This window comes from Oncorhynchus clarkii, chromosome 7 (assembly GCF_045791955.1).
Source record: "Oncorhynchus clarkii lewisi isolate Uvic-CL-2024 chromosome 7, UVic_Ocla_1.0, whole genome shotgun sequence".
NCBI classification, from domain to species: Eukaryota; Metazoa; Chordata; class Actinopteri; order Salmoniformes; family Salmonidae; genus Oncorhynchus; species Oncorhynchus clarkii.
Window position 1 is genome coordinate 36,542,379 of NC_092153.1, and position 16,031 is coordinate 36,558,409.

At 43.0% G+C, this 16,031-nt stretch overlaps 1 protein-coding gene across 2 annotated transcripts in view; it reads right to left on the bottom strand.

Moving 5' to 3' along the window:
• Nucleotides 1-227: 227 nt before the first annotated feature.
• Nucleotides 228-16,031, bottom strand: part of LOC139413241 (protein TASOR-like) — a 28,193-nt gene continuing 12,389 nt past the window's right edge. The window contains exons 10-17 of one of the 2 annotated variants that reach the window (XM_071160381.1): nt 11,424-11,527; nt 10,728-10,831; nt 10,547-10,619; nt 10,164-10,429; nt 9,392-9,932; nt 8,296-8,570; nt 4,416-4,539; nt 228-2,140 (exon numbers count right to left, since the gene is read on the bottom strand). In XM_071160381.1, coding sequence (XP_071016482.1) covers nt 1,008-2,140; nt 4,416-4,539; nt 8,296-8,570; nt 9,392-9,932; nt 10,164-10,429; nt 10,547-10,619; nt 10,728-10,831; nt 11,424-11,527 — 2,620 coding nt within the window. In that variant the 3' untranslated portion in view covers nt 228-1,007. Of the gene's footprint in view, nt 2,141-4,415; nt 4,540-8,295; nt 8,574-9,391; nt 9,933-10,163; nt 10,430-10,546; nt 10,620-10,727; nt 10,832-11,423; nt 11,528-16,031 lie in introns of both variants that reach the window. The other variant, XM_071160380.1, reaches the window with a different exon arrangement.

Genomic DNA, 16,031 nt, shown 5'->3' on the forward strand with positions numbered 1-16,031 from the left:
TGTAGATGAGAAATTATGTGAATTAACGGTAGGCTAAATGTACTTCTGGTGATACTGGTGTGCCATCCACGTGGCCTACGCAATGGATTAGTCCACTTAGACAGGTGCAAATCAGACAGGTGTCTCATGTGCCATTAAATAAATAAATACATACAGTGAGGGCGAAAGGTATTTGATCCCCTGCTGATTTTGTATGTTTGCCCACTGACAAAGAAAGGATCGGTCTATAATTTTAATGGTAGGTTTATTTGAACAGTGAGAGACAGAATAACAACAAAAAAATCCAGAAAAACGCATGTCAAAATTTTTATAAATTGATTTGTATTTTAATGAGGGAATTTGACCCCTCTGCAAAACATGACTTAGTACTTGGTGGCAAAACTCTTGTTGGCAGTCATAGAGGTCAGACGTTTCTTGTAGTTGGCCACATCTCAGGATAGATTTTGTCCCACTCCTCTTTGCAGATCTTCTCCAAGTCATTAAGGTTTCAAGGCTGACGTTTGGCAACTCGAACCTTCAGCTCCCTCCACAGATTTTCTATGGGGTTAAGGTCTGGAGACTGGCTAGGCCACTCCAGGACCTTAATGTGCTTCTTCTTGAGCCACTCCTTTGTTGCCTTGGCCGTGTGTTTTGGGTCATTGTCATGCTGGAATACCCATACACGACCCATTTTCAAAGCCCTGGCTGAGGGAAGGAGGATGGGGATGGGGAGGGGCGCTAGACTAGAGTGCAGCTGAGATGGAGGCAGCTCTGTCTGGGCTGGGTTGTTGTAGAGGGGAGGGGTAAAAGGAGAGGCAGTGCCAGGACCGGGGAAGGATGAAGAGCGAATAATAACATGATTGTTATTATTACTATTAAACTGAGACACAGCTGAGGGAAACTGAGAAACTGATAAAGAACTGTAAGTGGATGAACTAGCAAGGTTAAGGCCGGGGCCAGAAGGAGAGGCAGGAGAGTGGCAGTTGGGGACAGAATGAGACACAGGTAGAGAACTGTAAGAGTCTGAACTAGCACGACCAGGGGCAGACAGGGACAGAGTGAGAAACAGGGCCACGAGAAGAAGGGTACCAGTTGTATGTAGTTCTATGAACGTGGCTAGCATGGTGGTGGTTATTGTTAGAAAAGACCAGGGGAGAGTCAGTGGCCACCATGCTAGGAATCCATTGCTCCTGTGTGTCTATGACGGTGCCCATGCGGTCTCTCAGGGAGCTGACGTAGTCCTGCATAGGCGGGGAGGAGTTGTAGAAGGAGACATACTCAGAGAAGGGCAGAATGGGGGGATGGCCTGGAGGACTCTGGCTAGGGATCAGCGGGGAGCTGTAGTGGACACTCTCTCTGAGCAGGAGGATCTGCATCTCTGTAGAGAAGTCGCTGAACTGCTGGTCCAGGACACAGTTCACTCTGCTCAGCACGGGCCTCTGGACAGGAGGAGTGTTCTGGATGGGGGGAGGATTTTGGACGGGAATCTGCTCAGGAGAACTGAGGTCAAGAGAGGGTGGTGACACCTCTGTCTGCTTTATAACCGTCTCCACCTCTTCATCTACCACTTCAATCACATCGTCCTCCTCCAACTCTTTTTCTTCCTCCTCTATCTCCTCCCCCTCTTCTTGTCCAACATCCATTGTGGTTGGATCTTCAGCAACCACGCCAGATATAACTTTTCCTGTGCTGCCTTCAACCTGTTCCTGCCCAGCCTCCACAGGGCTAGGTTCTCCATGTGGCTTTGGCTCAGGTGAGGGGCTGCAGCACTTGTCTAGTAGCCTGGTGCTCGCTGGAGCACCAGGGATTTGAAAGAAGCTCTGGTTTGTGCTTGTCTTCTTGTCTGTGCTCGTCTTATGGTTGCCGCTTATTTCTGTGGGGTCACAGGGGGTTTCAGCTAATTGCTGCTCATCCACCATGGGACTGGAGCAAGAGCAGGGGCTTGGGCAGGGACTGGAGTAGGGGCTGGGCTCTTCTGACACCTCTAGGGAAGTACTGAGGCTATGCTGTGGGAGCTCCTCTAGCGTAGAGTTGATGCTTCTTTCCCGTCGTTCCGGGACACAGGGGGGGTAGCTTCTGTTTGCCATGGGGATCTGGGGAACAAAGCGTGGGTCCTGAAGGTTGTCCTTCTGGCTCAGGCAGTACTTGTTTGACTTCAGCCCTGCACAGGAGTAAAAGGTATTAGTAAATATCATAATAGTTTCACATATCAGCCAAATTATCTCACAGAAATGAAAATATACAGTACTAATCAAAGGTTTGGACACACCTACTCATTGTAGGGTTTTTCTGGAATAATAGTGAAGACATCAACACTATGAAATAACATATGGAATCATGCGGTAATCAGAAATGTGTTATCAAAATATTTCATATTTGAGATTCTTCAAAGTAGCTACCCTTTGCCTTGATGACAGCTTTGCACACTTGGCATTCTCTCAACCAGCTTCATGTGGTAGTCACCTGGAATGCATTTCAATTAACAGATGTGCCTTGTTAAAAGTTAATTTGTAGAATTTCTTTCCTTCTTAATGAATTTGAGCCAATCGGTTGTGTTGTGACAAGGTGGTATACAAAAGATAGCCCTATTTGGTAAGAGACCAAGTCCATATTATGGCAAGAACAGCTCAAATAAGCAAAGAGAAACAACAGTCCATTACTTTATAACATGAAGATTAGTCAATGCGGAAAATGTCAAGAACTTCGAATATTTCTTCAAGTGCAGTCGCAAAAAACATCAAGCACTATGATGAAACTGGCTCTCACGAGGACCGCCACCAGAATGTAATACCTAGAGTTACCTCTGCTGCAGAGAATAAGTTCATTAGAGTTACCAGCCTCAGAAATTGCAGCCCAAATAAATGCTTCAGAGTTCATGTAACAGACACTTCTCAACATCAACTGTTCAGAGGAGACTGCATGAAATCAGGCCTTCATGGTTGAATTGCTGCAAAGAAACCACTACTAAAGGACACCAATAAGAAAAGACTTGCTTGGGCCAAGAAACATGAGCAATGGACATTAGACCAGTGGAAATCTGTCCTTTGGTCTGATGAGTCCAAATTTGAGATTTTTGGTTCCAACCGCCGTGTCTTTGTGAGACGCAGAGTAAGTGAACGGATGATCTCCACGTGTGGTTCCCACCGTGAAGCATGGAGGTGGTGTGATGGTGCTTTGCTGGTGAATGGAGTTCTGAATCAGATGACCTGGCCTCCACAATCACCCGACCTCAACCCAATTGAGAAAGTTTGGGATGAGTTGGACTGCAGAGTGAAGGAAAAGCAGCCAACACATGCTCAGCATGAAGATATCCCTCTAGTGGTGTGGGGGCTGTGCTTTGGAAAAGTGGGTGGGGTTATATCCTTCTTGTTTGGCCCTGTCCGGGGGTGTCCTCGGATGGGGCCACAGTGTCTCCTGACCGCTCCTGTCTCAGCCTCCAGTATTTATGCTGCAGTAGTTTATGTGTCGGGGGGCTAGGGTCAGTTTGTTATATCTGGAGTACTTCTCCTGGTACTTCTCCTGTCCTATTCGGTGTCCTGTGTGAAATGAAGTGTGCTCTCTCTAATTCTCTCTTTCTCTCTCTCTCAGAGGACCTGAGCCCTAGGACCATGCCTCAGGACTACCTGACATGATGACTCCTTGCTGTGCCCAGTCCACCTGGCTGTGCTGCTGCTCCAGTTTCAACTGTTCTGCCTTATTATTATTGGACCATGCTGGTCATTTATGAACATTTGAACATCTTGGCCATGTTCTGTTATAATCTCCACCCGGCACAGCCCGAAGAGGACTGGCCACCCCACATAGCCTGGTTCCTCTCTAGGTTTCTTCCTAGGTTTTGGCCTTTCTAGGGAGTTTTTCCTAGCCACCGTGCTTCTACACCTGCATTGCTTGCTGTTTGGGGTTTTAGGCTGGGTTTCTGTACAGCACTTTGAGATATCAGCTGATGTACGAAGGGCTATATAAATGCATTTGATTTGATTTGATGTGGGAACACCTTCAAGACCGTTGGAAAAGCATTCCAGGTGAAGCTGGTTGAGAGAATGCCAAGAGTGTGCAAAATTGTCATCATGGCAAAAAGTGGCTACAAATATAAAACATTTTGATTAGTTAAACTTTTTTGGTTACCACATGATTCCATATGTGTAATTTCATAGTTTCTATGTCTTCCCTATTATTCTACAATGTAGAAAATAGTATAAAAGAAAGAAAAACCCTGGAATGAGTAGGTACGTCCAAACCTTTCACTGGTACTGTATGTGCATACATTTCTTCAAACATATTTCAAAGGAACAAGTGCACATTACAGGGAAAGCCTATGTGATAGTCCATACCTGTGGGGATATACTATGGGAACATATAGCTTTAACTATGTGATCGTAATTGGAAAAACTTTTGCCCGGCCCGAGTTCTGCTGTATGTGCAGTGAGGGTCCATACCTGTGATGGGGATGAGGACCCATGGCATCTGTTCTTCCCCCTGATATTGGGACTGTGATCTTCTGGGCATTTCACCATTGGAACTGGGGCTGAAGCCCTCCAGACTGTTCGTGCTCCCTGCTGTCTGCTCTTACACACACACACACACACACACACACACACACAGAGACAGAGAGAGAGAGAACAATACAAAGTTATGTACACATATTCAAATCAAACTTTGTCACATACAATAGCTGTAGACCTTACAGTAAAATGCTTACTTGCAAGCCCTAACCAACAATGCAGTTAAAAAAAAATAAGAATAAGAAATAAAAGTAAGAAATAATTAAAGAGCAGCAGTAAAATAATAGCGAGGCTATATACAGGGGGTATCGGATACTTGAGGTAATATGTACAGTGGGGCAAAAAAGTATTTAGTCAGCCACCAATTGTGCAAGTTCTCCCACTTAAAAATATGAGAGGCCTGTAATTTTCATCATAGGTACACTTCAACTATGACGGACAAAATGAGAAAAAAAAATCTAGAAATTCACATTGTAGGATTTTTAATGAATTTATTTGCAAATTATGGTGGAAAATAAGTATTTGGTCACCTACAAACAAGCAAATTTCTGTCTCTCACAGACCTGTAACTTCTTCTTTAAGAGGCTCCTCTGTCCTCCACTCGTTACCTGTATTAATGGCACCTGTTTGAACTTGTTATCAGTATAAAAGACACCTGTCCACAACCTCAAAGTCCCACTCCAAACTCCACTATGGCAAACACCAAAGAGCTGTCAAAGGACACCAGAAACAAAATTGTAGACCTGCACCAGGCTGGGAAGACTGCATCTGCAATAGGTAAGCAGCTTGGTTTGAAGAAATCAACTGTGGGAGCAATTATTAGGAAATGGAAGACATACAAGACCACTGATAATCTCCCTCGATCTGGGGCTCCACGCAAGATCTCACCCTGTGGGGTCAAAATGATCACAAGAACGGTGAGCAAAAATCCCAGAACCACACGGGGGGGACCTAGTGAATGACCTGCAGAGAGCTGGGACCAAAGTAACAAAGCCTACCATCAATAACACACTACGCCGCCAGGGACTCAAATCCTGCAGTGCCAGACGTGTCCCCCTGCTTAAGCCAGTACATGTCCAGGCCCGTCTGAAGATTGCTAGAGAGCATTTGGATGATCCAGAAGAAGAGTGGGAGAATGTCATATGGTCAGATGAAACCAAAATATAACTTTTTTGGTAAAAACTCAACTCGTCGTGTTTGGAGGACAAAGAATGCTGAGTTGCATCCAAAGAACACCATACCTACTCTGAAGCATGGGGGTGGAAACATCATGCTTCGGGGCTGTTTTTCTGCAAAGGGACCAGGACGACTGATCCGTGTAAAGGAAAGAATGAATGGGGCCATGTATCGTGACATTTTGAGTGAAAACCTCCTTCCATCAGCAAGGGCATTGAAGATGAAAAGTGGCTGGGTCTTTCAGCATGACAATGATCCCAAACACACCGCCCGGGCAACGAAGGAGTGGCTTCGTAAGAAGCATTTCAAGGTCCAGATCTCAACCCCATAGAAAATCTTTGGAGGGAGTTGAAAGTGTGTGTTGCCCAGCAACAGCCCCAAAACATCACTGCTCTAGGGGAGATCTGCATGGAGGAATAGGCCAAAATACCAGCAACAGTGTGTGAAAACTTTGTGAAGACTTACAGAAAACGTTTGACCTCTGTCATAACTTTGTTATTGACCAAATACTTATTTTCCACCATAATTTGCAAATTCATTAAAAATCCTACAATGTGATTTTCTGGATTTTTTTTCTCATTGTGTCTGTCATAGTTGAGGTGTACCTATGATGAAAATTACAGGCCTCATCTTTTTTTGGTGCAGCTGTAGAACCTTTTGAGGATCTGAGGACACATGCCAAATCTTTTCAGTCCCCATAGATTTCGTCGTGCCCCCTTCCTGACTGCCTTGGTGTGCTTGGACCATGTTAGTTTGTTGGTGACGTGGACACCAAGGAACTTGAAGCTCTCAACCTGCTCCACTGCAGCCCCATCGATGAGAATGGGGGCATGCTGGAGTCCTCCATTTCCTGTAGTCCACAATCATATTGAGGGAGAGGTTGTAGTCCTGGCACCACGGCCAGATCTCTGACCTCCTCCCTATAGGCTGTCTCGTCGTTGATCAGGCCTACCACTGTTGTCATCGGCAAACTTAATGATGGTGATGGAGTCGTGCCTTTCCGTGCAGTCATGAGTGAACAGGGAGTACAGGAGGGGACTGAGCACGCTCCCGTTTTGAGGATCAGCGAAGCGGATGTGTTGTTACCTAACCTTACCACCTGGGGGCAGCCCGTCAGGAAGTCCAGGATCCAGTTGCAGAGGGAGGTGATTAGTCCCAAGGTCCTTAGCTTAGTGATGAGCTTTGAGGGCACTATGGTGTGGAACGCTGAACTGTGGTGAATAAATATAATTCTCACCTAGGTGTTCCTTTTGTCCAGGTGGGAAAGGGCAGTATGGAGTGCAATAGAGATTGCATCATCTGTGGATCTGTTTGGGCAGTATCCAAATTGGACTGGGTCTAGGGTTTCTGGGATAATGGTATTGAAGTGGGAAATCCGAGGTTGATCTGAAAGATAACTACGTTCCACTTCATTTGTACAGACAAAGGAATTGTCCGGTTGGAACATTAATGAAGTTTTATGTTAAAAACATCCTAAAGATTGATTCCATGCTTAGGTTGGCATGTTTCTACGGGCTGTAACGGAACTTTTTGAACTTTTCGTCCGACGTTCAGCGCGACCTGAACACGCTTTTGGATTTGTTTACCAAACGCCCTAACAAAAGAAGATATTTGGACATAAATGATGGACATTATCGAACAAATCAAAACATTTATGGTGGAACTGGGATTCTTGGGAGTGCATTCTGATGAAGATCAAAGGTAAGTGAATATTTAAAATGCTATTTCTGAGTAATGTTGACTACCCAATATGGCGGGTATCTTTTTGGCTGCTTTGTTGTCTAAAGGCTGTACTCAGATTATTGCATGGTTTGCTTTCTCCGCAAAGTTCTTTTGAAATCTGACACAGCAGTTGCATTAAGGAGAAGTTTATCTAAAGTTCCATCTTTATCAATGTTTATTATGAGTATTTCTATAAATTGATGTGGCTCTCTGCAATATCACCGCATGTTTTAGAACTACTGAACGTAACGTGCCAATGTAAACTCCGATTTTTTGATATATATATATGAACTTTACCAAACAAAACATACATGTATTGTGTAACATGAAGTCCTATGAGTGTCATCTGATGAAGATCATCAAAAGTTAGTGATTCATTTTTATCTCTTTCTGCTTTTTGTGACTCCTCTCTTTGGCTAGAAAAAATGACTGTTTTTCTGTGGCTTGGTGGTGACCTAACATAATCGTTTGTGGTGCTTTCGATGTAAATCCTTTTTTGAAATCAGACACTGTGGCTGTATTAATGATAATTTTATATTTAAAATGGTGTAAAATACATGTATGCTTGAGGAATTTTAAGTATGAGAATTTTGTTGTTTTGAATTTGGCGCCCTGCACTTTCACTGGCTGTTGCAGGGGGGGTTCCCAGTCCTAGACGGGTTAAAGGAAAAAGCTTCTACTAGTTTGTGGTGAGTAATTGCTGTTCTTTATGTACAAAATAAGTTAAAAATAAGTTACAAACAACGCAAAAAAACGAACAAAATAACAGTTGGTTAGGAGCATGTAAAACGTCAGCCTTCGCCTCCAACGCCGTTCTACCGCACTTTCACAGTCATTGAACTGGTTCTAAGTGGTACGGCTTGAGCAGAGGAAAGGTTTAGGAAAGGTTTAGGAAACAAAGGTATCGATTTATTACCTCCAAGAAGTCAGCCTTGACCTGCAGGCCCCCAGAATGTCGTTTCCTCAGGTCAATGTCCTGATTGGGCGGCAGGCCCAGCTTGATCATCCTATCAAACAGCAGAGCTTTAGTCTGCTCTGTCCCCTCTCTTGACCATCCTCCTCCTCCTCTCCCCTCAGACAACTTGAAAGCAGCCTCTGAGCGGTCTCTCCTCAGGTCCACATCTCTCAGACCAACACTCTGCAGCATCACAGAGGACAGACAAGAAGGGCTCTGGCCCTTTTCAGCAGCTGCTGCTGGGAGGGAGAGAAAAGGAAGAGAAAAAAAGAGACATTTACTGCATTAACACTTTGTGGAACTCTTTTGCTAGGTGAGCCAGCAAACTATCCATGAAACACATTTAAGGAACTGGATTGAACATCTGAAGGACTGGATTTCAAGTTAATTTAATCTAGTTTCCACTACTTATACCTAACAGGCTGACTAAACCACTCGCTTCGCGTGCGCGAGCATTGCAAAATACATTTAGAAATCTCTGTTATTCAATTATTGCACCCACACTGCTCGCGCGCGCCAAAAGTACTGCCTCTCCCATCTCCTCATTGGTTTATAGAAGCAGGTACCCATGTGCCATCTCCTCATTGGTTATACCCATGTGGGTGACTGAAAGACAAACAAGGTCAGTGGTGGTAATGCACCTAATTTATGAAAGTTGCCAATCGCAATATAAAGTCAAGAGAATAAAAAGCTTGGTAGGAGGAGCGATAACTAGAAACGATTCGGTTGACCGTTTTATGTGTGGATTAATTGTCGGAGTAGAGGACCTTGTGCATTTCAGGTAAAATAACAACTCAATGTTTATATCCCAGGACAAATTAGCTAGCAACAGCAAGCTAGCTAAATAGGACAAATAGGCTAGCAAGTGCAAATGTTTAATGCTTTTTGACCTGTCCCCAAATTAATGTAATTGGTTCAGAGTTTGCTTTGATATTTTAACCTGCGTGTCGTGATCGCGTTTGGTGTGGGGGGACAATATAAATGTACGCACGGTGATGCACGCGCGCAGCCAGTTTTGGTTCTGTGTAAGGCCAATCCTCAGTAAGGTTTTCCATACCTGTTCTCCTATCCCTTCTGCCTCTTTCCTGTGAGGCCTTCTTCCGGTAGTTCAGAGTCCTCTCTGCAGTCTTCCTCTTCAGTCCTCGGGGGTCCAACCCACCTGCCCCCTGCTTTTGTCCTCCCTGCGGCACTCCCTTCTTCCGGACGTCCCCCTCTATGTTCCTCCAACACAGTATCAGGTTAATCAGCTCCTTCAACTTCTGAGGTTTGGCATCAGTGGGAAACTGAGAGAGAGAGTGGTTGACCTGGACCCCCGGGGACTGGACAGCAGTGGCACCATAAGGATTTACCTCTGATCCTACCACTGACTTGGCTCCACTGCCCTCCCAGCCCATTACAGGGCTGTTGTCATCGGGCACAGTGCAGTAACTCTCTACCATCTTCTTGGCTTGGAAAACAGGCATGGTGTAGAGGTTGGGGTTGTAGATGTAGGAGCGCAGGTAGCCCTCCGTGTTGAGTTTGTGGTGTTTGGGAGCCGGGAACAGCTTCCCCCGGTCATCCAGCTTGGTGTCATATTCAGTCATGGGGATGTGGCGGCGCTAGAGAGGAGATGATACAAAACTTTTCTGTATTCTTGAATGGAAATAAGCTCCATGTCACACAAAAAAGGTACAAAGTAAAACACCACATAACATTCAACGCATCATCCCAAAACACATGTCAATAACATACACATATGGTTAGTCAAAATCGAGTTAAAAGTTTGACTAGTCAAAACACAAAACATGTCATCAATATGCTTATATTATCATATAATCACACATTTATACCTTTCCATGGTGGAGTCCACTGAGGTAGTCCCTGGCCTGGCGCTCGACCCCGGCCGAGAGGTCAGCGGGCGGGTTGCAGCGCACCTTGACCAGGGCGTGATGCAGGGCTGGGACAAAGCTGTTCAGCTGGGGCATGGCGGGGTCACGGGAGGACGTCTGTAAAGGCTCCTGCGTAGTTGGACACTTTGAACTGTATTTTGCCACGTCCCTGGACTCCTGAAAAACAAATAACGCTCGAAGGCATTTTTTCAACCCATCTCTTCTTTCTGAAAAATAAAAATAGTAAATAATTAGAGAATAACTATGTCACACATTAATACTAAGTTATTACATAGTTACTACACAGGCATAGAACAACTTAAATGTAAAGTGATTTGACTTACCAGTTGGAGTGGCCATCTGAACTGAAGACAGGAGGAACAGGAATCCTTTGTCAGCCAACATGTGGACAAGAACCTGCACATAGAAGAGGTGTTAGAGCAGGGCTGGAGCAAAAGCCTGCATTCCCAATAGCTCTCCAGGAGGAGGGTTGGTCTAGTTAAGATGTGCTGGACCTGGACCTACCAGTCGCTGTGTCTCCATGCCTTGAAGCAGTGCTGCCAGACAGTCTCCTGACTTGCTCTTATCCACCACCTCCAGCAGACTGCAGTGTGTCCCACTCTTCAACACTACAATAACACACACACGCGCACACACACACACACACCATTAGAGACGTTTGAAGCCCTGTATCAGTGAGTCTTCTTCAAATCGCAGAAATTGGCACATGTATAGACACATGAAATCTAAATTGGATTAATTGTCAGTGTAAAGAAACATGACTTTGTATATCAAAATTCCACAAAGAACCAGCTAAAAAGAGGACCATATGCATGACAGGCAAAATAATTACCCAATGTTCATCTCCCAGGACAAACTAGCAAACTAGCGACCGCTAGCTAGCTAAATGTCCATGAATGGTTCATGTGTGTGTCGACCTGCCCCGAAATTATCATAATTTATTTGGGTATTTTAACATGCGTGTCATGATCACGCCTGGTGAAAATCATCAACATCAATCAATGTGCATGATGGCATACAAGCACGTGTGGCCAGTGTAGTCACAAGTAAGAATGACAAAAGGTACCCATGTCGTACAACATGGGAGCATAGATCACAGTGTGACAATGCAGTCTTTTATTTTTCGCTGAGCATACAGTACTGCGTATATATTCTTTGATCTCCAGCACTTGTGTAATGTGATCCTCTTGTAATGTGTACCTTGGTGGCTGCCTGCGTACAGGTTCCAGGAGAACAGAGCCGAGGGGATCATCTGAGTTACCTGGTCCATACTCATCACCAGACCCAGCTCCAGCTTCTCTGGCCTAGAACGGACACACAATGACACTAGTTACCTTCTTTCTGTAATAAAGCACTGTTGTGGAGAAAGACTCATTCTGATTGGCTGTGCCTGGCTCTCCAGTGGATGGGTGGACCTATACCCTCCTAGGCCCACCCATGGCTGCAGCCCTGCCCAGTCATGTGAAACCCATAGATTAAGTCTTAATTTATTTATTTCTCGTTTGATTTCCTTTGATTTTCCCATGATGTCAAGCAAAGAGGCACGGAGTTTGAAGGTAGGCCTTGAAATACATCCATAGGTACAACTCCAATTGACTCAAATTATGTCAATAAACTTATCATAAGCTTCTAAAGCCATGACATTTTCTGGACTTTTCCAAGCTGTTTAAAGGCAGTCAATTTAGTGTATGTAAACTTCTGAACCACTGGAATTGTGATACAGTGAAATAATCTGTCTGTAAACAATTGTTGGGAAAATGACTTATGTCATACACAGTAGATGTCCTAACTGACTTGCCAAAACTATAGTTTGTTAACAAGAAATTTGTGGAGTGGTTGAAAGAAGTTAATGGCTCCTACAAAATGTATGTAAACTTCTAACTTCAACTAATTTGGGATGCCTTTAAAGCGTACTTTAGGGGGATGCAATCTCATACTCTGCAAGCTAAGAACATTAACAACTTCATAGTTAAAACCTGTTGCGACGAGCAATCCCGTATCCGGGATCCTATTTATAGCCTCAAGCTCATTATCATAACGCAACGTTAACTATTCATGAAAATCGCAAATGAAATTAAATAAATATATTTGCTCTCAAGCTTAGCCTTTTGTTAACAACACTGTCATCTCAGATTTTCAAAATATGCTTTTGAACCATAGCTAAACAAGCATTTGTGTAAGAGTATTGATAGCCTAGCATAGCATTAAGCCTGGCATTCAGCAGGCAACATTTTCACAAAAACAAGAAAAGCATTCAAATAAAATCATTTACCTTTGAAGAACTTCAGATGTTTTCAATGAGGAGACTCTCAGTTAGATAGCAAATGTTCAGTTTTTCCAAAAAGATTATTTGTGTAGGAGAAATCGCTCCGTTTTGTTCATCAAGTTTGGCTACCAAAAAAACCCGAAAATTCAGTCATCAAAACGCCAAACTTTTTTCAAATTAACTCCATAATATCGACTGAAACATGGCAAACGTTGTTTAGAATCAATCCTCAAGGTGTTTTTCACATATCTCTTCGATGATATATCGTTCGTGGAAGTCTGGTTTCTCCTCTGAATCACATGGAAGAATACTTGCAGCTGGAGATTATGCACCAATTTCGACGCAGGACACCAGGCGGACACCTGGTAAATGTAGTCTCTTATGGTCAATCTTCCAATGATATGCCAACAAATACGTCACAATGCTGCAAACACCTTGGGGAAAGACAGAAAGTGTAGGCTCATTCCTTGCGCATTCACAGCCATATAAGGAGACAATGGAAAACAGCGCCTCAAATTTTGCTCACTTCCTGTTTGAAGTTTCATCTTGGTTTCGCCTGTAGCATCAGTTCTGTGGCACTCACAGATAATATCTTTGCAGTTTTGGAAATGTCAGTTTTTTCTTTCCAAAGCTGTCAATTACATGCATAGTCGAGCATCTTTTCGTGACAAAATATCTTGTTTAAAACGGGAACGTTTTGTATCCAAAAATTAAAAGAGCGCCCCCTATCTCGAAGAAGTTTTAAGAACACTAAACAATATTGTTGAAAATGAAACGTATCCAAGGATTGTTCCAAAAGGTTGTGTTTTTATGGAATGATATTGGTTCTTGTAGAATATGTTTCATTTTCAACAATATTGTTAATGTGTTAACTTTATCTTTTGAAAATAGACAACGTAAAAAGATGTCTTTAGTCGAGGTGCATCAGAATTCACCAATGAATTGGTCCACATGGAAAACGAAAGGCATAGAAACTGTAAATGACTTGGTAACAGGAAATAAATGTATTTCCATGAAAGTACTAAGAAGTAATTTTGAACGGTCCAATGTAGATAGTTTCAAATACATGCAACTTAAAAAAGTTACATATCACAACATTTTTATTTGAAATCTTTTGGACATCAGAGCAACCTTGAGGGAATCTTATTTGATTCAGAATTTTTTTTTCATATGATAGAGAAGATATACAAAACCTTGCGGAGAGCATATCCAACTGACAAACTATTAGAGCAGGTATTCCCAAACTGGGGTACGCGCAATGCCGTCAGGGGTACGCCAAATAAAAATGTGATTCACAGTTAAAAAAAACAATAATTAACAAATTTTCTCTTCACATTTTCAAAACAGTCCATTTATATTTTCCTTTACATTTGGGTGGTTTTTCCCCCTCGCCTGAGTAGCCTCATTTCACTGCCAAAAATCAAATTAAACCATCTAGTGTTCAGCGAAATAACAACACAATGTCAAATACAGGTAGCCTAGTCAAATAAATGACATCCAATCACATTAACCATTACTCTCTTGCGGGAATTCCACTAACAGTACATATGTAGCCAAACGTAGCTGCTGCTCATGTTGGTATCTGTACTGATAGCGCAAAAGCCATGACAGGGAGACATAGCGGAGTGGTAACGCGTGTGCAAGCAGTTGCTCCCGACGCTACTTGGGTACACTGCAGCATCTACCGAGAGGCTCTTGCTGCCAAGGGAATGCCTGACAGCTTGAAAGACGTTTTGGACACTACAGTGAAAATTGTTAACTTTGTTAAAGCAATGTCCCTGAACTTTTGTGTATTTTCTGCACTATGCAATGATATGGGCAGCAACCATGTAATACTTTTACAGCATACATGTCACGTCCTGACCATTGTTCTTTTGTGTTTTCTTTGTTTTAGTGTTGGTCAGGACGTGAGCTGAGTGGGCATTCTATGTTGTATGTCTGGTTTGTCTATTTCTATGTTTAGCCTGATATGGTTCTCAATCAGAGGCAGGTGTTAGTCATTGTCTCTGATTGGGAACCATATTTAGGTAGCCTGTTTTGTGTTTGGTTTTGTGGGTAGTTGTCTTCTGTCTATGCACCAGATAGGACTGTTTTGGTTTTTTCACATTTATTGTTTTGTATTTTGTAGTGTTCATGTTTATTGTCCTAATTAAACATGTTGAACACTAACCACGCTGCATTTTGGTCCTCTCCTTCAACGGAAGAAAACTGTTACAATACAGAAGTGCGTTGGTTATCTAGGGGCAAAGTATTGACACTTTCTTTTTTTAAATTGAGAGACCAGCTTAAAGTTTTGACTGACCATAATTTTCACTTGTCTGACTGCTTGCATGATGATGAGTTTCTCACACGACTGGCATATCTGGGTGATGTTTTTTTCTGGCCTGAATGATCTGAATCTAGGATTACAGGTACTCTCCACAACTATATTCAATGTGAGGGACAAAATTGAGGTTGATTAAGAAGTTGGAGCCCTTCTCTGTCTGCATTAACAAGGACAACACACAGGTCATTCCATCATTGTATGGTTTTTGTGTGCAAATGAACTCAAGCTTACGGACAATATCAAATGTGATATAGCGATGCACCTGAGTGAGTTGGTTGTGCAACTACGCAGGTACTTTCCCGAAACGGGTGACACAAGCATGCCCTGCCTCCAGTCCACTTACCGATATCTGAACAAGAGAGCCTCATCGAAATTGTGAAAATGTAATTTAAATCAGAAGCCACTGCCAGATTTCTGGATAGGGCTGCGCTCAGAGTATTCTGCCTTGGCCAATCAAGCTGTTAAGACACTGTTGCCCTTTGCAACCACGTACCTATGTGAGAGAGGATTCTCGGCCCTCACTAGCATGAAAACTAAATACAGGCACAGACTGTGTGGAAAATAATTTAAGACTGAGCCTCTCTCCAATACCTCCAAACCTCTTGTCCCAATTGGTGTTTTTAAATCACTGATGAAGGATTTTGACTGATTCCCTGACCTGTTAATGTTTTTAATTTGCTGTTTTAGGATTTTGTTATACTCTTGTGAATTTATGGTTTTTACTAGATTACTTGTCGTTTTTCATGTCTGTCTGTATTTGTCTAATGACTTGGTGCTGCCTATCTTGGCCAGGATGCTCACGAAAAAGAGACTTAAAATCTCAAATGAGTCCTTCCTGGTTACATAAAGGTTAAATAAAAAAATACAACCCAACATTGCAGCGTTATGTACATCCTTTCACACCCTTCTCATTAATCTGTGGTGAGTTATTCCCAATTTTCGTTGTACAAATATGTTTTATACGTAAGATGTTTAAATAAAGAGCAAAATGTTTTATTATTATTTGTGCCCTGGTCCTATAAGTGCTATTTACAACTTCCCACGAGCCGGGTTGTGACAAAAACTCACACTCTTATGTTTAACAAAGGTATCGTAAAGTGTGTGTGTGGCAGGCTTACAATGATGGCAAAAAAACAAAATTAGAGTGCACTGACCTTGGTGCCAGAGGGAGTACACAGCTTGAATGTTTGAAGGGGTACGGGACTATAAAAAGCTT